This window comes from Hippocampus guttulatus, chromosome 19 (genome assembly GCF_054856545.1).
Source record: "Hippocampus guttulatus isolate MCC_2025c chromosome 19, RoL_Hgut_1.0, whole genome shotgun sequence".
Taxonomy (NCBI): domain Eukaryota; kingdom Metazoa; phylum Chordata; class Actinopteri; order Syngnathiformes; family Syngnathidae; genus Hippocampus; species Hippocampus guttulatus.
The window spans coordinates 8,874,853-8,897,310 of record NC_141279.1 but is presented as its reverse complement, the minus strand read 5'-3'; the positions used below and the strand labels follow the sequence as shown (position 1 = coordinate 8,897,310).

The following is a 22,458-nucleotide window of genomic DNA, read 5'->3' as shown; positions in this document are numbered from 1 at the left end:
AAAACACAACTTGACTTACCTTTATGCGATTGGAGTTGCTGGAAGTGAGGATGTCATTTTAGCTCACGTGCGGGATTCCCAAAAGCAGTTGCGCTTTTTGTTGAGGCGCAGATGAACGTTCCACATTTGTCGTCCACAGTCCAAGTCAGCAGACGTTTTACCTATTCATAGTTGAATCCATAAGTATCACAAACAAGCTGAAACATAACACGATCTTATCTTCACCTGGTTTGGAAGTGTACTCCTCATCCCTGTCACCACGTTCACTGAGATAGCGCTCATCACGGTCCTCGTGCGAGGTCTTCGCTTAGCAACGATGGCTGGAAGCGGTGTTCATTTGAAAGCTCACCAGAACAACTAATGAACAGAAATTACGTTTACAAATCACCACGTTATTTGGTAACAATAACAAATGCTCAATACAGTGTCAGTTTATCAAGAAAGTGCGTCCGAGTGTTGAAAGCCTTCTATTCGAAGCTAGCTTTGAATAGAAGGATGCCGCCTTCATTTTTCGCTCCACGGAAAACTAACGAACAGATATTACGCTTATAATTCAAAACGCGTGTCACAAACACAATTTACCTCAACAATGGCGGCGAAGCAAGAGTCGAGATTTGCAGTCAAAAAAGGTATGGAGCGTCCCCGAAACAAGAGAAGCTAATGCTAGCTAAACGTTCCTAGCTACCGTACGTTCACAATTAGTCGACAGGTATGCACGTAGGTTAGTCTTTTGATGACGTCATGCTACGGAAACTCCAATTAAACAAAATATTTGAACCCCTAAATATGTGATGCTTGTGGGATACTGCGTGAGTGTGTGCGTATGCGTATGTGTATTTTCTTTCGCGTTTAGTGATTCAATTTACATCGAAATTCAAATATCTGTAGAGTTGTAAAACACAGATGATGATATCAAGGTACAGCTGTTTTTAATTATAATCTGCAATATGGGTTCCCGATACTTTTTGTGCATCTGCTCATGCTAGACATCCATCCATTTTCCGAACCGCTTGATCCTCACTAGGGTCGCGGGGGGTGCTGGAGCCTATCCCAGCTGTCTTCGGGCAGTAGGCGGGGGACACCCTGAATCGGTTGCCAGCCAATCGCAGGGCACACAGAGACGAACAACCATCCACGCTCACATTCACACCTAGGGACAATTTAGAGCGTTCAATCAGCCTGCCATGCATGTTTTTGGAATGTGGGAGGAAACCGGAGTACCCGGAGAAAACCCACGCAGGCCCGGGGAGAACATGCAAACTCCACACAGGGAGGCCGGAGCCGTAATTGAACCTCTGCACTGTGAAGCCGACGTGCTAACCACTGGACTACCGGGCCGCCCATGCTAGACATTCCAATCAAATTCAATGGCTTAGTAAATTTAGTGAAGAATGTACCAAAAGTTATTTATTATTTTTTTTTAATAGCACAAAAGACAAGCCCGTAGACAGTCAAACCATGTGTTTATTATCTATCCATCAATGTAAGTAATGACTGTCATTCCCAAGCACAATCTTTAATTGTTGCACAAGTCTGTGAAGCAGCAGGAAATTGTAGAGATGCCGGGGCTGGCTAGCTGCCTGCAGTCATAGAATGACCTGCAGCCTCGAACGACGCTGGGGTCTGTGGGCAAAAAAAAAAAAAACATATTTGAGGGGGGAAGGGAAAGTCATTGCACCCATGTCGAAGTGTCCTTGAGCAAGATACTGAATCCCCAGTTGCTCCCGATGCTGCGTCATCAGCAGCTCAACCAGGTAACAGTGTAAAGCGCTTTGAGTACCCGAGGTAGAAAATCTCTCTGTGACAGCCATTTAACAATTGAACACCGGAACGAAATACTCACAGGAGCCATCGTGAAAGATAACTGTGGCACAGTAATCTTGGAAAGGGCTGCAGGTCTCCTCGAATTGGAAACAACGATGCCCTCCTGAGCAGTGACACTTCAGGGCCTCGCCTGGACAAAGAAATTGGTTTTTAAAAAGCGCAACCCAACACGATTTAGCATGAACGAAGCACAGCACAGTCACCTTGGCTAACGACCAAAAAGACGAAAAGAGCAAAAAGGATGCACTTCATGTTGTTCAAACGATGATCCGACTGGATTGTTGTTCTTCCCAGCACGGTCTCCTTTATATGCAACCTTCCAACCGAAAAAGTCATAATCTGACACATAAATAGAATAAATGTCATTTTAATCCAGTTTTTATTGATTTATTCATTTAGGAAATGACTTTCTAACACAATAGTACACAAACATGTGCCAGAGGTTAAGAAAAATCCAATAAAATAAACATACCTGCCGGTACTTTATCGCAACACACGGTTAATGATGAACCTCCAAAAAAAATACAGCATGAAGCAATGTCGTGGTGATTCCCAGCTTTTCAAAGGTCATCTGATACTTTTCTTCCTTCAGCACTGTTGAACCTTTACTACTTTTACTCTTTGGTAGTTCTTCTTGTGGACTTCTATTGGGATTTTGAGCAGTGATTCTTGAGACTTTTTTGTGGGTCCACTCATGATAGACATGGCGACCAAATTTTATATTGACAGCAGACATGGAGTTAAGCGGCTGACTCAAAAACCCTCCCGAAACATCCAAAAGCATCCGAGCAAACCAAAAAGGCTGATTTCCTGAGTCTTTTCAGTAATGGCTTCCTGAGACTTTTTGGTGGGTTTATGCATGATAGATGTGGCTACTGAATTTCATGTTGCTATGAGAAACTGGATTTAGGGGCTGAATTTTTTTGGGGGAAAGCCCCACGATGAAAAGGAAAACTGTAGGAAACAGCGTTCTTCTTCTACGCTATGAAACGACAAGCAACAACAATTTAGAGGGGTGGGGGGGGGGTGTAAATATTGATTGCGGAAAAAAGCACAAAAGACAAGCTTGTAGACAGACAAACAATGGTTTTATTATTCATCCATCAAGGTAAGTCGCGAATGCTATTCCGAAACATGAACTTCAGCTGTTGCACAAGTCGGCGTTGCAGCAGGAAATGGAGTCGACAAAGGGCTTGTCGAGTATACTGCATTCATAGAACGAACCGCATTTTTTCAAGTAGTTTGGAGCTGTGGGCAAAAAAAAAAAAAGGTTTGTCCCCCACGCTGCCTGAATTCCGATGATGTCATCTACGCGACGTGAATATGACAACACCTGAACTAAAAATACTCACATCTTCCATCGCTATAGGTGACGCTGACACAGTAAATTTGGTCAGCGTCGCAGGTCTCCTCATTTCCCGGACAACTATGTTGTCCTCCGCAATGACACTTGAGGGCCTCTCCTTCAACAAAAGAAAACTAAAAGGTTTTCAATCATTAGCACAAGTGCCCACGTTTGGGTGTGAACGAAGCGCGACACACTCACCTTGGCTGACGAGCACAAAGACGAGAAGAGCAACGAGGACGCACTTCATGTTGTTCAAGCAACAATCACACCGAATTTTCCTTCCTCGCCGTGCCCTCCTTTATATGCAAGCTTTCTCCCTGAAATTTGCCCAATGTGGCGTTTAAGCCAGGTGAATATTAACACGTTCCCCGGAATGACTTTCTTACACAACAGTAAACAAACATGGCCTCCATTTTCGGATTCCGCTTTCTCCTCACAAGGGTGGCGGGGCGTGCTGGAGCCTATTCCAGCTGTCTTTGGGCAGTAGGCAGGGGGCGGGGGCACCCTGAACTGGTTGCAACACACCATTGACTCTGTCACAATAAATGTGCAGCAACTTCAAATCAACAAAGACCTGATCGTGATCGATGAGGGACTGGCTAAAATCGTTGCCTTGTCCGAAGCTCGGATTCATGGCACAGTTGTGCTTTTATGGAAACACTCTTTGAAATGAATCTTGTGGCCTGCCTGTGCCTCGGTTCACTAAAAGTTGGTGAACACCATTCTAATGGACTCCAATGAGTGCCTAAACCCTTGGGAAAAAAAAATAGCACACAAGGGAAGCCCATAGACAGCCAAACCAGGTTTTTATTATTCAAGCATCAACATAAGCGTTGTCGTGTTCTTCTCCGACATCAGCGTTAATTGTTGCACAAGTCAACGGTGCAGCACACAGCCGTGGAGATGCCGGGCCTGTTCATCAGTTGGCAGTTATGCAGCGTGCTGCAGCCTTTAAAGTAGCTGGGGGCTGTGGATGAAAAAGGAAAAAAAATGGACACACGGCTCGATACCGGCGCAGGTAGAAGCCGAGCGGCCTTCCGCTTTCGAGACCGTTCGCGCTGGTCACCACCGGCTGGAGCCGTGACATTAAGTCGGCAGCGTCGGGGGTTCACAGTACTTTTTAGAGAGAAGAATTCCGATTTTTGGAGGGAAAAAACAAAACAAAACAAGCGGACTATTACCAGAATTATTCGTATTAATTCAGTACCAAATGTGGATTTTTTTTAATAGCAGAATTAAGGTGCATTTTGTTTTCCAAAGACTAAAATCAGAAAATGCAAAACGTTTGTTACTTTTTGAAAAATGAAAATAAAGTATCTTTTAAACATTAAAAACAAATGTGCAATATGACAAAAAAGCTGCAATTTTAACATTTTTCAAAAATGAAGTCATGAGTATTAGAGAAGGAAAAAAACATTGCAAGCAAGCCTGACAAATATATTCCTGAGAACAAAAAAAAAAAAAACCCAAACAAGTTGTATACTTAAAAACATGTTCAGAAGATACCCCCAAAAATGATATACTTTTCTGAGAAATGTAAATATAAAAAAATAAAAATAAAGTAGCAGTATTTTTGTATCCAAGAAAAACAGTCCTAATCTGACTATCATTGAATATTCTTTTGGGGAGAAAAAAAAATTAAATTTTCTCCCCTGGAGTTGCCCAAATGTGAAAACAACATACCTAAGTGGGAGATGTGCCCCAAACAATTCACACGCATCATACGACCTACGCGAATTGAATATGACAACACTGGAAGAAAATACTCACTGCTGCCGACTTCAAAGATGACGCTGGCACAGGCATCGCTGGAAGGCGTGCACACTTCCACCGGTCCGCTTGGACAGTGCCGTTTTCCTCCACAGTAACACCGCAGGGCCTCACCTAGACCAAGGGAGAAAAGAAAAAAAAAGTTTTACGTGAGCAAAACTAAACAGGCTTTAGTGTGAATAGCGCACACGGCACTCACCCTGGCTGACGAGCACAAAGACGAGAAGAGCAACGAGGAGGCACTTCATGTTGTTCAAGCGACGATCCGACTGGATTGATGTTCTTCTTCCTAGCGCGGTCTCCTTTTATGTATGTGCAACTTCCTTGTTTAGGAAATTACTTTTTGACACAATAGTACAAAAACGTGGACTCCGGGTCAACAAAAAGCAAACCAAAAAAAAATAATAAAGTAAACAGACTTGATTGAAACACATGGTTGATAGCGACCTCCCCGCCCCCCGAAAAATACAACATGAAGCAATGTGGGAACGTTTCAAAGATCATCAGCTACTGTTTAACTTTGACTGCGTTGACTCTTTGGTAGCAATCAGACCAAATCTCTTGGTCGAATTCGAATTGGCCCCGAGAAGAGGTATAGAGACGAATTTCAGTACATTCAGGAATAGTTACCGACTTACAACATCATCGGGATGTTCATTTGGTGTCTTTTATTTTATTTTTTATTTTTTTGCTGCAATGATGTGATGTAATGCAATCCACCCTCGGGGCGGTTGGACTTTGTTTCACGCGAGCGTATTTGCAATCGCGCTTGCTTTCCACAAAGCGCGTGTGGCTCAGCGAATGCAAACAAGTCCATTTGGGAAGCTTTTCCTTGAGAAAAAGAATATGTTGACCATGCGAGGGCATAAAATGCAACGTTTCGGGGGAAGAAAAAGTTTTGTTGTAAACTGCAACGGCCGTCTCATCATTAAAAGCACAATTAGAAAAGCCTTCTTTGCATAGAAATGGTAAAAAGCGCAGAGTAGCGTGAGGGCCTCAAGTGAGGCTAGACGGCCTTGTGGGGTTCCTCCAAGTCTTTTCGTTGGTGGTGTTGGGGAAACACTGATTGAAAAAAACAAAAGCACTTTTTTAATCCGCGAGTTCCGGAAACCACGACCGCTCGCTACTCTGCGTCTGTACGCCAACGCTGGACCTGGACGTGCTTTCGCGTTCTCTGCGGCTGCCCGGCAGGCACTCCTCACCGTGGTGGTTCAGATCGAGACCCGGGCGGTCCAATCGAGGTGAGGACAGGATCGGTAGCGGGGATGTGCAAGCGGGGATCAAAGGGGGATGCGAGTCGTGAACGAAACATGCCACGTCCTCGCGTGAGGTTTGCAGCAGGCCGAGAAGGGGGTAAGAACCGCCCGGCGGGAGGTTGGCGAGGGGGTCGGCATCGGGGCGCAGGTCCAAAGCGGGCTGGGATCGGCTGATGGCGGTCGGACCCGACGTCCACGTCGGCGCCGCGGCCAAGGTAGCCTTCGGGCACCGGGCGGTGGCCGGGTGGCCCGGCTGAGCGGGCGCCCCCTGGTGGTGGAGGTACGAATTCTGATGGGCGTTGAAGTGAGCCTGGAGGAGGTGGACGATGCTGCGCAGGCCGTTGGCCAGCTCCGAGACTTCTTGGTTTAACGAGCCCATCTGCGCGGAGGACAAAAGGGAGCAAATCCGCTTTATGGCACTTTCAAATCCGCGGGGACGCCGCCGCCAAGTGGAAAAAGGCGCAGCGCTGGGTTGTCGTCGGGTTTTGTTCGAAGGGGCGTTGAGTCAGCTCTCTCGAGAACCTGGCGGATTAATGAACGCTCGCTTTGCACCACTCCTTCCTGAGCCCATTTGCAGCTGCCTGCGTATTTTGATTATTATTATTTTTTAATTACCTACCAACAAATACCGGCTTGCGATCCAGTATAGGGGACACAACACAACTTTGCCCACAACGAAAGACAATCTATGAACAAACCACCCCTGGTAAGCCGCCTCTTACCTTTTGGTGGAGTTGACCGATACCCTGCCGGACTTCCTCAGTCTCCAAGAAGAGATGGCCGCTCACCCGCGTGGAATCTGCGGGAATACCGACAAGAGTTTGGAGCAAAATGAAAAGGTTTTGCTTCGCATTGCAACATCATCATCATTCTCGTCCAATCTGAAATTGAAGCAGAAGCGGCCAAACTGCAGCGGCACAAGGAGGCAGCCGAGCGAGCGCGGGCCCCTGACCGGACCGCCAGATGGCGTGCAGGCGGGCGATCGGCTTACCTTGGGCTCCCCCGCGACCTCGTTTGTCCCGTGGCCCGGCGTGCTCCGCGTTGAAATGGAACACGTGCCCGTTGTCCTCGATGCCGTCCACGACCCTTGAGCCAAGTCACGAGAGAGCGCGTTCAACTCGGACTCCGGCCAGCAGGTCACTCACCGTTTTCTTTTTGGGGGGACGCTAGCCCCTATTAGTCACCGAAAAAATCTGGCGGCACCCTACTCAATCAATTCTTTGTTGAGTTGAGAGATTCATTTCCACAAAAATAATCCTCATCAATGAGACAATTGAAAAGCGGGCTAAATGGACGGCGTGAGCATACCTGGGACTGAGGTCGGGGGGGCCAAAGCAGGAGACGGTGGGGATGAGGAGCTTGGGAGGTTTGCGCTCCTCGCCCGACTGGAGGGCGGAGGAGGCGCGCTGCGGGTTGGCCGGAGTCTGAGGCGAGGGGGGGGCGGCGGCGGCGGCGTCGGGCCCGAGGAAGCCGCGCCGGAGGTTGGGCGAGCGGCAGCGTCGCAGCGCGTTGAACTGGCGCAGCTCGTCGCCCAGCAGGTTCCCCAGGGAGGTGCGGCGCACGGGGCTGCTCAGGTCGGGCAGCAGCAGGTTGCGGCGCGATCGCGCCGACGGCGACGGCTGGAGGCCGTCGGACGAATTCTCCTGCTTGCTCGTTTCCGCCAAGGGACTCGGTCGCGCTTCCTAAGGCGCGCAAAAGAGGAGAGGCGGATTCAAATGGGCGACTTTTTGAGACATTTTTACTCCAACCGGAGAAAGAAGAAAAGTCAACATTAAAATAAAATAAACAGCAATATGAGAAGAAGTATTTGACTTGAAAAGAAATCCATCAAAAGACACACACACACACACACGGACTCACATGTAGGATCCTGGGCGACCTTGGAAACCTGCCGAGTCCCTGCAGAGAGAAGAAAAAGGGGCGAGGCCCTCAATTTACTCCATTTGCATTTTGATTATCGTCAAAAAAAAAAAAAGGTTCAAACGAATCCAAGTTGAAGAAGCATTTTATCGGACACTAGGGGGGGGGCTTGGCGGGAGGGTAGAAACGTTTAGTGGCGGCACTGGTCATTTTTTCCCTCGAAAATTGTCCCCGGAGCGATGCAGACTTGTTATGATGACGCACGGGATGTGAACGGAGCATCCTGCGTTATTGCTGCAAGTGACCCACATTGGAAAAGTGCCTTTGCAGGGACTTCAAAAGTTGCATTTGCTAACATTTGGCAACACGGTTTCAGCGTTAAAGACAAGTAGGACACGTTTTCTTTTCTGAGAATACTGCGAAATGATCTTCTCAGCCAGAAGTAACTGCAATTCATGTGGAGTTGATGGACGGACATGCTAGTTCTGTTGAATTGGCTTTCGGACCCTCAAAGTGGTCTCAGCGCCCCACATTTTGAAAACCCCATTCGTGAGACATCAAGGCAACTTCCTATTTTTTCGACATCGCGCGGAGAGGCGCGGTCATGAAACGCCGCCGCCGCGCCATTCGGACGGACGGCCCGCGCCGCCCGCCCACCAACTCATCTCCCTCCGGCAAGTTATTATGAAACACCAGCTTGAAGCCAGGATTGAAGGGTTTTCCCTGACTCGGATAAATCCTAAAAATAGCCTTCCATCTGGCAGATTGGACTGCGATCCTACGGTCTGTTCCCTTGACAACGTTTCATCAGCCTTTTTGGACGAATGGCTGCAGGATGTAGACGGCGTCCCGGCGCGGCGTCTCCCGCTCTTCAACGCCAATGTGGCGGAAAAAGCGTCCGGCGCCGCGTCATTTCGGTTGCCCTCAAACTGCGGTGGCGCGAGACAAGTTGGATGACTTATAAAGGCACGAAGCAAAAATAGGCCAATGACTTTTTTTTTTCTCCTGCCATGATCCAGTATGTGCGGTAATTGGGCAGTACCTGGTCCTGGCTGCCCTCTCGCAGGTTGTAGGTGATGTTGTTGTGGATGTCGGAGGCGAAGACGCTGGCGTACTCGGGGTAAAGGTGAAGTACCTCCCTCAGACCGCGCACGCTGACGTACTGAAGGTCGCAGTAGGTGAGCGCCTTCACGTCCGCGTTGGTCTTGATCACCTGCTCGCTCTCCGGCAAGTCGCATCCGATCAGGTCGCCTTTTCCTGCCCCCACACCCCCCAAAAAATGAATAAATAAACAATATAGAACAGGGAGCCAAGATATTAAGCGACATTCAATGGTGCTCATGATGTGCTCCGATGGCTTTGTTTTATCCGGTTTCAAGCAGTCAATCTCAACGGCAGTCCATTTAAAAAGTTTGGGCGTTTTCCTTTTCATGTGAGGATACTTACGACGGCCTCCTGGCTGCGGGGAATTTCGGTCAGATGATCCGGAACGTTCCATCTACTGTATGTCAGTCAGGCTGCGGCATCACTTCATTAATTTATCGATGTGCAACACAAATTGGCTGAACGGACGCGGCGGGGATCTATTTGATCTTTGTAGCTTAGGTTACCCAGAGGAACTCAACAAGTGCGGGTTATACGATCCCGACCACGACGCTTTTGGCCCACCATCGCTATAAATAATAAGCGGGAGCCCGGGGGGGGGGGGGGGGCCTCCGATTGACTACCGCTGACCTGAACTGAAAGCGTTTCGAAAAATAGCGTTATAACCCTCGAAGAAATGGATCTCACAACCCAAACAGACAATGTAGTCATTCTACCAGACTCCCCTGCGAAGAACAAATACGATTACTGCAATTTTCGGAGGACTTTTGGCTGGTTGCCCGTCTCGCCAGATCTTTGGTGATGCCAACAAATAGCATGTTTAGTGTGCTGTTTGGATCCTTTGACCAAAAGTTATGTGAGCACAAAAGGTGTCGCAGCACATCTAGACATGCAATCTAACACTACAAATATAATACAACGGCTTGGATTTCTTGAGGCAGATGCCGGTTCGGATATGGGGCAGAAATTATTATTTAGCGGAGTCATTTTTTTAAAAAATTTGTAATGGAAAAAAAAAATAAACACTTTTGTAGCCAGAACGATGAAGGTATGAATTTACAAGCAGCAGTGGCGACAGCGGCGTGTACGAACCGAGTATGGCGAGCACCACACCGTCCTTCAGGACCTCGAGGGATCCGGAGCAGACAAAGTAGTTGGCGTGCAGCGCGTCGCCCTGGCGGATGAGGTACTCGCCGGGCACGCAGAAGGACGTCTTGATGTGCAGCGAGAGCGAGCGCAGGCACCCGCGACTGGCGCCCTTGAAGACGGCCAGCTGCAGGATGTCCTTGTTCAGGTGCGTGGCGATGTCGGCGCGCAGCTCGTCGGGGAAGTCGTGCAGCAGCTGCGCGTGAGCGTTTATTAGGGCCGTCGACAAGTGTAAAAAGAAGTTAGCGGAGTTCCGAGAGCAAGTCGGTCGCGCGGGCGGCTACCTCGTTCGCGTCGATGCCGTTGTTGACAGACCAGGTGGTCTGAAAGTACTCGAGCATTCGCTGCTTGAGCTGCTGGGGCAGCGCGTGCACGCGAATAAAGTCCTTCAGGTCCTTCATGCGCGTGTGGTAGAGCGAGCGGCGCGAGTACATGCGCTGGATGATGGCCGTCACGTTCCCGAACACCAGGGCGTGCATCAGCGCTGCGGGGAGGATTCACCGTCAGTCCGCGGAGGGGAGAGGGGGCGGGGTTCCGATGCCGAGAGGCGTACGTACCGCCCACCAACATGGTGCAGATGGAGAAGATCTTCTCGGCGTCGGTGTTGGCGCAGACGTTGCCGAAGCCCACGCTGGTCAGGCTGCTGAGGGTGAAGTAGAGGGCGGCGATGTAGGCGCTGCGCACCGACGGCCCGCCCGCCGTGCTGTTGGCGTACGGCGTTTCCAGACGCTTGCCCAGCTCGTGTAGCCACCCTTGCGACGCGTCCAAAAACTCGGGTCAGTGACTTTTTTTTTTTTTTTAAATATGACTCTTATGTTTTTGTTTTTTGTTCAACAGCCCCAAAAACATTTTTTGAAAAATATATTTCAAATAGAAATTATGAAAGGACATTTGAAGCACACGGACCGATTTCCCAGGTGTGGCTGGTGTCGAGCTCCTTGCGTCCGATCATGTACCAGATGCAGGCCATCCAGTGGGCCAGGAGGGCGAAGACGGACATGAGCAGCGTCAGCACCATGGCGCTGTACTGCGAGTAGCGGTCCAGCTTCTGCAGTAGCCGCAGCAGCCGCAGCAGACGCACCGTCTTCAGCAGGTGCACCAGTGAAGTCTGCGGACGCACACCAAAGATAAAAAAAAAAAAGAAAGAAGAGCTTTGGCTCTCCTTGCCCACATGAGAGAGCATGACAGGAGCTCGGTCGGGTATCCTCACCACGGTGATGTTGAAAGCGTAGAGGAGGTCAAAGGGCAGAGCGGCCACCAGGTCCACAAAGAACCAGGTGGTGGCGTAGTGGATGCAAATGGAACGCGACTGGTACACCACCTGACCCGACTGGCTCACAAAGGTCGTGCGGAAGTTCAGGATGATGTCTGCCACAAAAAAAAAAAAGTTCCCGCATGATGACTATGATCTCATTTCCGCATTTAATCCCAGTTTGACGAAGGAGCACGACGAGCATCATACTGGCGGTGACCTGTGATGAAGAGCATCTCGACGGCGATGTCGCTGACGATGGTGGAGCGCGCGGCGGCGGCGGCGGCGTTGTCGTGGTACGGCGTGAAGCTGACGTTGTAGGGCACCGTGACGGCCACATAGAAGGTGGCCAGCAGGATCAGCCAGTCCCACAGCGCCTTGGACACGCTGTAGTGCAGCAGCAGGAAGCGAGAGCGCTGCACCGCCGCCACCTTGTACTCTGGCACCGAAAGCCGATCCATCATGTTCTGACGAGCGCAGACACAAAAAGGCAACCGTTCGCTAAAACTGGCCTGGCCAAACTTTTGGACAAAGTCAGGAAGCGAGTATCTCTTTGAATGTGCTCCATTTTAGTTTGAAGAATTTAAACGCCGACGCCATTTTTGGGGGGTGAATTTAGTCAAATGATTTTGTTTCTTTTTTTTTATTGATAAAAGCAACATGCAATTTGGTGGATGTGTCTATCATGGATAGACCCACAAAAAAAAGCCTTTTGGTTTGAAGCAGAAGGCTTCGGACCGTCATCAACAGCTGCTGACTGACACTCGAATGAGCGTCCGGGCCGTGTCGAGAAAAGCTGCTGCCGTTTTTTCCCCCCCTCCCTCCCCTTTGACACTCTTCTTTTTAATTTGCCTTTCATCCCAGATGTCGCGGCGCGAGGCCGGTGATTGGGAAAAGGCCGAGTGCGGCCTGGTGAGGACGCAGCACGTCATTAAGTCAGGAGGGAATAAAAATTCTCAGCAGGCTTTGGGGGAGAAAGTGGAGAGCTAATTCTCTGGCGTTCACACATTGGGATGGGATGTTTTTTAATTGAAAATGGAGCAAAGTGCAAGTATATACATACAGTAGATACAATAGAATGTGCCACATTTTTTACTCCACTTCAAGAGGACGTTGTGCTGCTCCTTCTGATGTTTGCTGAGGGCATTAGAGTCCAAACGGACGGCTATACATGGAGCCTGTCAAAACTCCTCATTACGATTGGTTGTTCTTTCCAGAGGATAAAAAATATATGCATGTCAGTCTTGCTGTACTATCAGTCTACATGTGTTGCCCCACTGTTTGTGTTCAAATGTCCACAGCGTAAACACTAAACGCTTGCCTGCTGAGTCCATTTCATCAGTGTTGCTCAACAAAACGGCAGCGTTTACCATCCCGTCACCTAACTGACCCCAAAATATTTTGGATTATGATGTGCTGAGGTATTATGCAACCATAGAAGCTGAAACCTTATATTTTCATGGCTATTAAAAGAGTGTGTGTGCGTGTGCGTGTGTGTGTGAGCGTGAGCGTGAGCAAGTCCTGTTTTTGTTTTTTCTCCAAAGAGGTGTAGAAGCAGACCCACGCGTATATGTGCACTGAAAGAAGGATGGAGGAGGTAAGGAAAATAGAATATGGGGGGGGGGAATAAATGGAGCGCGGCATCGTGGGAGGACGGTGGCATTCGCCAAGGTGTCTGACAAACACAACCCACAGACACGACTCCATTCAAAACGTCTTTGGCCGCATCCTCAATCGGTGGTCAAATTTGAAGACAACAAAAAAAAAAATATGCATGATGTTATATTGAGGGGGTAGTATTGCACAAACAACCTCCCAAAAATTTGAAATAACTGTGGCAATATTTTAAACACAGGTATGCACTTATTTGTATTTATTTCAGATTTCTGCAGACACGTTTGTATTTTATCTTCATTTGCCACGTGTGCAGAACGCGTTTGTGCGGCGGCGGCGGCGTACTGACCCCGCCCAGGTTGACGTCGCCTTTGGGCCGGCGGGAGAAGCGGCTGGTCAGCTGGTGCAAGACGGCGCGCCCTCGCTTGCGGGCCTCGTTCAGGCGGGAGCCGCCTTTCCTGCGCCGACGCTTGTCCTCCTCCAAAACTAGCGCGACAAAACGCACCGCGGAGCGAAACATGCTCATACGCCGACAAAGTCCAAAAAAGCGCCGATGCGGATTTGCCCGCCCCTGCCCTCAAAAAAACACGCGTCTACCTTCCCTGGTGCTGTTGTGCCGACATTTGCCGTGGCTCTCGGTGATGTCCTTGAATGAGAAGAGGAAGAGGACCATCTCGCCCTTCTCGTTCTTGATGGGCACGATGTCCAGCAGGCACCAGAAGGACACACCTGGCACAAAATAAAAAAATCAAACAGTCGAGATTCTTGAACTCGAAATGGCAATATTCGTCTATGCACATCGGGAGTGACGGTATGCTTGTGAATGAGTTAAAGGACTTTATTTTTTTTCCCCGAGCTGCGCGCCTTGGCACCGCGTACCGTCCTTCCTGTAGAAGTGCACCTGGGCCTGGTACTCGTGGCGTCCCTCCAGGGCCTTCTCCATCTGCTGGGCCACGCGCTCGCTGGTGTCGGCGCCGTGCAGGAAACGGCAGCTGCAGTTCTTCTGCATGACCTCGGTGCGCGTGAAGCCCGTCAGCTCGCAGAAGCCGTCCGAGCAGTACACGATGGGGTAGCCGCGCTGGCCCTGCGCGTTGCCCAGCAGGAAGTTGCTGTCTGATGCACGACAGGGCGGTGGGTGGGGGGACAAAGGAAAAGCAAAGCACGCTCCGGTTAATTCTTCTTGTCAGCAAAAACAAAAATTGAGATTCAATTAAAGAGTTGATTATGGCAAGATATCGTATTTTATTTTGAAAAAATAAATCACAAATTTGAAAACATTCCGAATGTTCAAAAAGTGAATTTGAGACGACACGCCACGACTCTATTTTTCTCAATTTGAAGTGAAAGTTCGAATGTTGTGTTGCGATCATCAAGAACAACAAATAATGTCTCTGAAAACTTGGAATTCATGAAAATGCAACTATTTTTGTCATTTAAAATTTGATGTGACTAAAATCGAATTTGACACACTAATAATCTTTTTTTGCTGATAACGCAAACTTGTTTTTTTTTCTTCTTTATCATTTTATTCCTTTTTCTTTGTATTTCTTTTTCGGGGAGGGCTGGAACGGATTAATGGCATTACTATTCATTTCAATGGAGAAACATGCTTTGCAGTACGTCCATTTCTAGTTACGTGTGGTCACGGAACCAATTCAAGGTAGCTCTGTGTACTAAACCTACTAAAAAGACGACCGCTAATGTTCAGTAGATCTAAAGAGTGACCCCAAACTTTCTCAAAGCCAACAGTTTTTAATGTGCCTGTGACATTTCTTACTGCGGCTTGTATAAATCGTTACAAATGTAAAAAGAAGAAAAACAAAACTATTCTTCGGCGATCATTATATAAAGCGTCTCACTGGGCCAACGGGCTGGAATTCATTTTTGGAAGCTTTCATGACGTGTTTTTGCCTAGCCTGTTTTTTGTTTTTGTTTTATTTATTCTTATTTTATTGACGATATGTGTACCGCGTTTCCCCAGTCTGAGTCAGCCTCCCGACAGTCTGATGGTCTCGCCTCACTCTGGGCCCCTTTGTGATTGTTCCTGGTTATGAAAAGGACACTTGACGCGGTGTCCAGCGGAGATTTGGGAGTGCGCCTGGTCCCGCAACGCTCAGCCGTGATGCAGAGACGTCTAATTGGAGCAAATCTGCGGGGTGCCGTGAGGACTTTATTGCACCGCACTTGACAAAAGCTGCTTTTTGATGGGCTCGGTGCTGCGCGTCAAGAAGCAATTGTTTGAAAAACAAATATGATCCTGAATAAATGCGCGTGTGTGTGTGTGTGTGTGTGTCAATGTGACTTGTCTCCTCACCGCCGCTCGCTCGTCTTGATTCTTGATGCAAAATGGAGCAGAGACACTGGCGCCAACTTAAGCGTCAATCTATCGTCTAATTGCTTTTCAGAGTAAGTTTTGGGCCTTTTTTTGTGTGTGTTTGTGTGTGTGTGTGTGTGTGTCAAGCTCCAATCGATAGTTAACGACAATTGAATGCCTTTGGCGAAAGAAAATTAATTAAAATTTAAATGGCGTTTTTTTAAAAATTTTTTTAATGAGAGCACTAAAACAGAAAAGTTAATGAAGCAGCCTATTTGGATCAACGTGAACCATCTCGTGGCGGTGTAAAAATATGCAAAGAAGTGTGTGTTCGTGTGTGTGCCGGGAGCTAAGAGTGACACGTCTGAGCCGCTGTTGTGACATTTGCTGCCGCCGAGTCAGCACTTCATCCATTTTTTGAGGGGGTCGTATCTGACATACTGCATTTTCCACCAAACGATAACCGCTGTGGTTTGCCATATACAGCTCAACGTACCATTTTTCAAAATTCATGATTTCCTGTCATTGTCTGCTTGATGAATGAATTTAATGCTACGCCTCAAATAGACGACCAACGCTTGGGATGAATAAATAAGAAGTGGGGGCCACCATAACACAGACATGGCATCTGTAAAGCTGCGGTGAAGCGTGGACTTTCGTTTCCACTCGAGATGTTTCAATGAATCAATTCACTTCCCAGCCATTCCTTTTTGTTTCTGCTATCTGTGACCAACCGGATGAGCCACAATGCCGACTGTTTCCCACACAAGAGGTGGCGACCTGTCACCCGGGCGACAGGACGGGAGCTATTTTGAACGGCGGGCATTTTGGCTCGGGGACGAGGATGTAGCAGCGGGCATTTTGGCCTTTGCACCGCACTGCAGCGAGCCAGCTGCGACCGTCGTTCTCATACGTTTTGGATTGAATGTAGAAGAGTCATGGCAAGGTTGGCAAATGACATTTGGTTTTCCTGGGGGGCAGTTATGATGGAGCCCTGCGAAGTCTGCCTAGCAACAAGGCAGACGTCAGAGAAATTCTGTCGATTTGCTAGTGGGCTAAAATGACTCAAAACAGTGAGGTAAACAACCGCAAATGCTCACGGCATAGGACAATATGGCAAAATTGCATCATATTTCACCACGAATTTAGCATGGGCCTCCGAGGGTTTGCGGCGACAGAGGCTGGGAGGGGAGCTGAAACAAGACACACGACACACGTGCGCACACGCACGCACGCACATCCCCACGGCCGCGGCCTACAAAGAGGCACGCGCTCCCTCGAGGAGGCCGCGGCTACAAAACAACAGAGTTGCGAAGCAGCGGCTTAACGTGATCACCAGCGTGGCCGCTTGGGCGCTAAACGTTGGAGGTCAGACGAAATAAGACCATTCTGGAGGCGGGGGGCAGAAGCCCAAAAACCGCATCATTTCGCAGTCATCAAGTACGCATAGTTGAAACTTGAGAAGAGCGCACACCCTAAAATTATTTAAAAAAAACAAAATAGCTGTCATTAAAAAAGTGTTTGGACATAAAAACAAACAACTATTTTTCGGTATGAATGGCAACAGGTGGATACGCAAGTTGATTGTAACTTCCGCCACCTCGTGGAAAAGCATTTGATTGTTCTGCCTGTCACGATACGCCGCCGGCAAAGATAGACGAACCAAGAATATTGAAGCCATACGGGAAGTAGCGAGCGCTTACGGGTGCCGTCGAAGCGAGTGGCGATGTTGTCCAGGAAGGTGTTCTGGGGGGCCAGGAGCCCCTTCATCACTGGCATGTTGAGCCCCGCTTCGGGGGGTGCGGCGTCCAAGTGGGGGTCACATCATTCCAGAGGCGTGGTGAGGGGGGGCTCCATGCGGGCGGCGACACCAGCGGTCCGCCATTTGATCGGGAAAAAGGGTGCCGAAAAGAGCCCCCATCCGAACAAGGAAGTTCCGTGGCAATCCCTCATCGCATCTTTGCGCTCTCCTCCTTGCGCTCCTGCATCCCGCTCCCTGTGAGGCGGCGACCAATCAGACGCTGGCTTCCTTCTGAGAGCGAGCAGAACACACAGAGAAGTGGGGAGAGAGCGAGCGAGAGAGCGAGAGAGGGAGAGTTGAGGAGCTGACAGAAGCCATGGAAGCCGCTATCAGCACATGGCTTTTGTATTCAGTGGGTAGACGGATGCTTTCTATTGTGTTCTTCCCGCACGGGAATCTCAGTGAACCTTTTTTTATACTGGTCATTTTCCATAGTGTGTTCCGGATCAATATTGACACGGGCCAAGGGGAACTTGATTCTCAAAAGCGGAAAGATGAATTCTAGAGCATCTACCTGAGGCACAATCAGCAAAATAGAGCTGAAAGTCCATAAAAAAAATTTTGGGGCACAACTCGCCCTCTCTGATTGGTGACTCCTTGGATGGGCTGATGTTTCGTCGTGTCTTAGAGCTGACCATATTTGGTCAACTGTGTCTCAACGTCATTTTTTGACGGTGCCACTATTGCATACTTTTAGTACGGATTATTCCATCGCATAATCAAATACAATTTGACAAAACCATTTTTTTTCTCGGTTGCTTTTTATGAACCAATTATTATCCATATCGTTTGACACGACAACTTTCAGAAAAGAACTTTCACGGTGAAAGAATAAGATTTATGGTCATTTTATTGCGTAAAAAACAAATGTGTCTCCTTCCACAGCTGCTCCGCCAGTATTTTTTTTTAACTCTCAAATCAGAGCCGTTTAAAATTCGAGCTTGTGTTATACCCCATCCCACCACGGACCCGCAGCCCCCCTTTACAGCATCCTCGTGACAGAATTAAGGCTCCGCGGGCAGAAAAGCCGCTAAGAGCGGATTACGCCGATAAGCCGGGAGATGTTTTTCATGACGACTTGATTCTTAACACCCCAAGTAACACGTCCGACAAGTCAACAAACAACTGGCAGCCGACGACAGGTGGAAGCGTGCCCGCAGGTAGCCGTGATCCGAAAAAGAAAGACAATAGTAATAATACAAAGGTGTGAAATCGTATAGGAAAAGAAATAACACAAAAATACCTCCCCAAAATCCAGCTGTTCAATTTTGACAAGAAATTGAACACATTTTTGTCAATTTTTTTTTTAAATTGACAACAACCCTCCCCCCCACACAATACATACAGAAGAATATTGTCAGGATCATAAAGCATCAACACAATGTATCTAGCTTGCACACCATCATGACCCCACGTTATGAACAAATGACTACAACTGCAGCGTACTGAGGACTTGTGAGTGTCATCACGTCCCTCAGTATGTCTTTTACTGCCCCTAAGTGGCCAAGGAAGGAGCAGCACAATTTCCAATGAATCTGAAGATGGCTGAAGTCGATAAGTTTGATTGAATCGTGTAATTACGCTGTGAAACCGCGATGGTTTCCCTCATTGAAGGGTTCCGCACGGCCATTGACAACTCGGGCGCGTCCTCCATTCTAGACTATCGGCGCTTTGCACTCGATTGACAGGAGGCAGATGTGCGCGCGCTTAAATCCTTCAAGCACGAGAGGCGAGGAGAGAAATTCGACAAATACTCGCTTCCTCGCTGACAGCCTCCAGCAGGAAGCAAATCTGAACGGGGGCGGGGGGGGGGGGGGGTAGAATGCACGAGAAAAAAAAGTGTGTCATTCATATGAATTGGAAGTGGAGGCAAAAAAGTTGGCAGGGGAACGAGCGCGAGGCGCGACAATGTCAAATGCGGACAGAAAATAGGGCGACGCTGCTAAAAATATGAGGGCACATGCCAACTGGGAGACCTGCAAGCTGTGCAAGAACAACCGTGGCACACACACATTCATACATACGTAGGTATATATGGACAGAACTGATTTTTGTGCAAGTGATTGTTTTTGTTGCATGCGATTGGCTTGCTTCGTTTGCACTGAAACTAACGAAATAAACACACACCTTTTTTCTCAACTCTTTCATGAATTTTATTTTACATTTAATTACTGTTAATTATTTATTCACCCTAACCCTAACCCACGTAGGCACTGCATGCGATAAACCCGATACGATACAAAGCAGATAGAAAGGACAGTCTAATTACTGTTGGACGGGTCGTTGCTGCCACCTAGCGGTGAGTATTGCGCGCAGCAAAATAAGAGTCACAAAGGATCGCGTATGGGCGAGCTGAGGGGGGGTGGGGGGTCATTGAACAGACAACAAACAAAACAAGTTAGCAGAGAATGCAAACAAAATGACATTCTGTTGAGATCGGTTTTTGTGACAAATTTCAATTTAATTTAAACAAATATTGAAAGAAAATAAATGTTGAAAAAACTTGAACAAACAGGAAAAAGAATAAATACTGCACTTCACTGTACTTTTTATGATTATTCGATTTTGGAAAAACACAAAGTGACACTCCGATACAGTCCTTGAGATCTTGATCGGTAATCTTAATTGTTATTTGCTTGTTTGTTTCTTGAAGTGAATCAATGTGAAGTAGCCATTTGGGTGGGTAATAAGACTTAATACAAAATGACTGTTGACAAATGTGGGCGCAAAACATCTCCAACATCAACACCGATTTTGAATCGTAACACGACGCGCGAGTGGAATTATTTTCAGAGGATTTTTATCCCTTGTCCGAAAGTAAGGAAACATTTTCACGTTGCCAGCTACAGGTGGGCAATGGTGGGTTTTGCACAATTCATTGTTTGTGAGCGGTTCAGAAAATGAAAGCGATCTTTTTTTAGTGTCCACGTGAAGTCTGATCCTCTGCAGTTTCACAGGCGGGTTGAGCGGGTCATCACACTGTTTGTATTCGCCCTCACAAAAGGCGATGGTTCTCTTTTGCATGGCGTCTGGGGAGCAAGGGTCCCCCCACGCCACGCCGACTTCCCAGTCAGCGTTCTCGCCCACGTCCACATCCCACGTGTGCGTTCCCGTGGCCAAAGCGCAGCCGAGCACAATGCTGCGCTTGACCCTCTCGGGGTTGTTTGGACGCGGCTGCCTTCTTCCCAAACTCACGCTGGTCAGATCTCCAGACAGGCTGAGTTCTGGGCGGGCCGTGTTTGGGTCCAGAATGACGGGACTGTAGGACACCTTCTCCTTCATTCGTTCCCACACACTGAACTTGAGGTTGCCCACGTGCTTGGCTTCGTCCAGCAGAGCGCCTCGGAGTTCTTCGGGCCTGTCAGGCAGCTTCTGGATTCTGGTCATTACCCTCTTGAGGTTCTTCAGGAAGGAAACATGGGCCGAGGCCGACTTCAGCAGTGCCTCCGCGCCGCTGATCGTGTCGGAGAGAGCGTTCCTGTCTTTGTCGAGTGTCTTTAACTTCTCCTTTACCGCCCGAGTCTTCTTCTGCTCTTCCTCCTTCACGGCAGACAACCTGGCTTTCTCCTCGATTTGAAGGAACCGGCGAAGCTCCGCAAAATCCTTCTTAATCTGGATTTCCACCTGCTCCCTTTGGGTCTTGATGTACGCCGCGTTGTCATCGCAGTCATTCCTGATCTCATTGTAATCGTTCAGCCTTTTCTTCGCATCCTGCAGGCCCTCCTGGAGTTTGTTTTTGTGACATTTCGCAACTTTATTGATGAGATGGAATTTGTGGCCAGCGTGGATTTGTTCATCTTTGCATCGGAGGCACACCGGCTCATTGTGCTCCGAACAGAAGCGGGTGAGTTTCTCTTTGTGCAAGCTGCAGATGTCCTCTGAAGCCACCGAGGCTTGCGGAAGGGTCCGAAACGCATTCTGCGACATGTTTCGGGGTGGATCCACCGATCGAGACTTTTTCCCACAGACTGGACACGAACTATCACCTTTCTCCTCCCACCACTGTTGCACACACGCACGGCAGAAGCTGTGACTGCACAACAGCACGACGGGCTCTTGAATAACAGCCGAACAGGTCTGACATCGGAGATCGTACTCAACGCAGCTCGCCATGGGCTTTGCGAAGACACCGACTCAAGTCTCGGAGCTTCCACCGTTCACTCCTCGGAGACTCGCAGTGTGTTGGCTTCCGTCACGTAGAAGTTAATTGACGGACGTCAAAAAAGTCCACAAGTGCACTTCCTGCTTTGGTGTCCTGATTTGACCATGTGGGTTGTCTGTTTTAAAGTAAAAATAATATTGGTTTAAAAAAAAAAGCAATGACAAATAAAGAATGCCAAAATAAAATGAGCTTTTATTACAACAATAGACGAACAGAAATGGTGTCCTTTTAGCTTGCTGGCTAATTCTTGAGTGTGAGGGAACGGGGAAAAATAAAGACAAAAAGTACCCAAAAAGAAAAAAACATTGCAGTGGCGGCAAAAAAATAAATAAAAAATTTAACACTTGGTTACCTTGCAACTTGACAGAAGCATGATTAACTTTTTGGGGAACTCGTGAAACACAAGCGAGAGCTTCGAACGAGCCTTCAAAACAAACACAAGTCGAAAAGAGTTGTGTTCCCCCATCAAGAGAGGCCCTACTCCGCTCGACGACGCTCCACTCTCACGAAATCGGGCCTAAACGGCGCACTGACTGAACATTTCCCACCGGTCAAACAACTTTGAAGATACTGATGAATTTGCGCTGCAATTAACCGCTCAATCTCGAAGGCGGATTCGATCGCTTCCTTCAACCGGGGTCCGATTCTTCAGTAACTCGGGCTGCTTGTTAACTTGTCGGCGCCGCCGAAGTGCGCTCGTTCGCTCGACACAAACACGTCAACTTACGGATACAGAAATCAGGGTGAATAAATCTGGACACTGCGAACTTACAAGGAGTCCAGCGATGCAGACTGGAAATTGCAGCGTCGGTCTGCTCTCGTCTGTACGGTAAAACGTTTCGGCTCCTGAGCTCGCCACCCGCGCGCGATCCGTTCAAAATGACATCCGATGGGGAAGGGTATTTTGCGGGGGGGGGGGGGGGGTGTTCCGGAATGAACACGTCACTTCCGCTTATATATCCTGAGTCACTCTCACTTAGACCTATGCGGGTACAGCACTTTCGCTT

At 48.4% G+C, this 22,458-nt stretch overlaps 4 protein-coding genes and 1 long non-coding RNA gene across 8 annotated transcripts in view; all 5 read right to left on the bottom strand.

The window, feature by feature from the left end:
• Nucleotides 1-1,294, bottom strand: part of lhpp (phospholysine phosphohistidine inorganic pyrophosphate phosphatase) — a 47,780-nt gene extending 46,486 nt beyond the window's left edge. For both annotated transcript variants that reach the window (XR_015097456.1, XM_086099276.1), the window contains exons 1-2: nucleotides 226-1,294; nucleotides 20-161 (exon numbers count right to left, since the gene is read on the bottom strand). The gene's annotated coding sequence lies outside the window, so the exon portion shown is untranslated. The remainder of the gene's footprint in view (nucleotides 1-19; nucleotides 162-225) is intronic.
• Nucleotides 1,295-1,446: 152 nt separating this feature from the next.
• Nucleotides 1,447-3,585, bottom strand: LOC147190126 (uncharacterized). The gene is made up of 7 exons (XM_086099255.1): nucleotides 3,371-3,585; nucleotides 3,177-3,287; nucleotides 2,971-3,072; nucleotides 2,297-2,319; nucleotides 2,028-2,163; nucleotides 1,844-1,954; nucleotides 1,447-1,623 (listed from the first exon to the last, which is right to left on the bottom strand). Exons 1-7 carry the CDS (start codon nucleotides 3,417-3,419, stop codon nucleotides 1,517-1,519), a joined length of 639 nt encoding a protein of 212 aa, XP_085955381.1. The 5' UTR covers nucleotides 3,420-3,585; the 3' UTR covers nucleotides 1,447-1,516.
• A 376-nt stretch (nucleotides 3,586-3,961) lies between these two features.
• LOC147190125 (uncharacterized) lies at nucleotides 3,962-5,304 on the bottom strand. Its single transcript, XR_015097457.1, has 3 exons — nucleotides 5,142-5,304; nucleotides 4,943-5,056; nucleotides 3,962-4,139 (listed from the first exon to the last, which is right to left on the bottom strand). It is a non-coding gene; the product is annotated as an uncharacterized LOC147190125 (long non-coding RNA).
• A 140-nt stretch (nucleotides 5,305-5,444) lies between these two features.
• kcnh4b (potassium voltage-gated channel, subfamily H (eag-related), member 4b) lies at nucleotides 5,445-22,331 on the bottom strand. 3 transcript variants are annotated; one of them, XM_086099260.1, is made up of 17 exons: nucleotides 22,224-22,331; nucleotides 17,192-17,520; nucleotides 14,054-14,287; nucleotides 13,772-13,903; nucleotides 13,524-13,660; nucleotides 11,781-12,027; nucleotides 11,215-11,676; nucleotides 10,866-11,060; nucleotides 10,593-10,792; nucleotides 10,255-10,504; nucleotides 9,101-9,315; nucleotides 8,059-8,097; nucleotides 7,507-7,880; nucleotides 7,190-7,284; nucleotides 6,921-6,997; nucleotides 6,145-6,577; nucleotides 5,445-6,004 (listed from the first exon to the last, which is right to left on the bottom strand). In XM_086099260.1, exons 2-17 carry the CDS (start codon nucleotides 17,265-17,267, stop codon nucleotides 5,949-5,951), a joined length of 3,222 nt encoding a protein of 1,073 aa, XP_085955386.1. In that variant the 5' UTR covers nucleotides 17,268-17,520; nucleotides 22,224-22,331; the 3' UTR covers nucleotides 5,445-5,948. The 3 variants fall into 3 exon arrangements, with proteins under 3 accessions (XP_085955386.1, XP_085955387.1, XP_085955385.1); XM_086099261.1 differs by having other exon boundaries at nucleotides 5,445-6,577; nucleotides 11,215-11,416; nucleotides 11,519-11,676; XM_086099259.1 differs by having other exon boundaries at nucleotides 5,445-6,577.
• LOC147190123 (E3 ubiquitin-protein ligase TRIM35-like) lies at nucleotides 19,446-22,346 on the bottom strand. Its single transcript, XM_086099268.1, has 2 exons — nucleotides 22,224-22,346; nucleotides 19,446-21,566 (listed from the first exon to the last, which is right to left on the bottom strand). The coding sequence occupies exon 2, from the start codon at nucleotides 21,400-21,402 to the stop codon at nucleotides 20,032-20,034; it is 1,371 nt and encodes a 456-aa protein (XP_085955394.1). The 5' UTR covers nucleotides 21,403-21,566; nucleotides 22,224-22,346; the 3' UTR covers nucleotides 19,446-20,031.
• Nucleotides 22,347-22,458: the final 112 nt, after the last annotated feature.

Coding starts and splice junctions, on each gene's coding strand:
- kcnh4b (XM_086099259.1), bottom strand. CDS start 17,267: ATGCCAGTGATGAAGGGGCTCCTGGCCCCCCAGAACACCTTCCTGGAC. Junction 12,028..13,523: donor GCGACGTCAACCTGGGCGGG/GTCAGTACGCCG, acceptor TGCGCTCGTCAG/AACATGATGGATCGGCTTTC. Junction 6,998..7,189: donor AGGTCGCGGGGGAGCCCAAG/GTAAGCCGATCG, acceptor GTATTCCCGCAG/ATTCCACGCGGGTGAGCGGC.
- LOC147190126 (XM_086099255.1), bottom strand. CDS start 3,419: ATGAAGTGCGTCCTCGTTGCTCTTCTCGTCTTTGTGCTCGTCAGCCAA. Junction 3,288..3,370: donor CTTTGTGCTCGTCAGCCAAG/GTGAGTGTGTCG, acceptor CTTTTGTTGAAG/GAGAGGCCCTCAAGTGTCAT. Junction 3,073..3,176: donor CACCTATAGCGATGGAAGAT/GTGAGTATTTTT, acceptor TTTTGCCCACAG/CTCCAAACTACTTGAAAAAA.
- LOC147190123 (XM_086099268.1), bottom strand. CDS start 21,402: ATGGCGAGCTGCGTTGAGTACGATCTCCGATGTCAGACCTGTTCGGCT.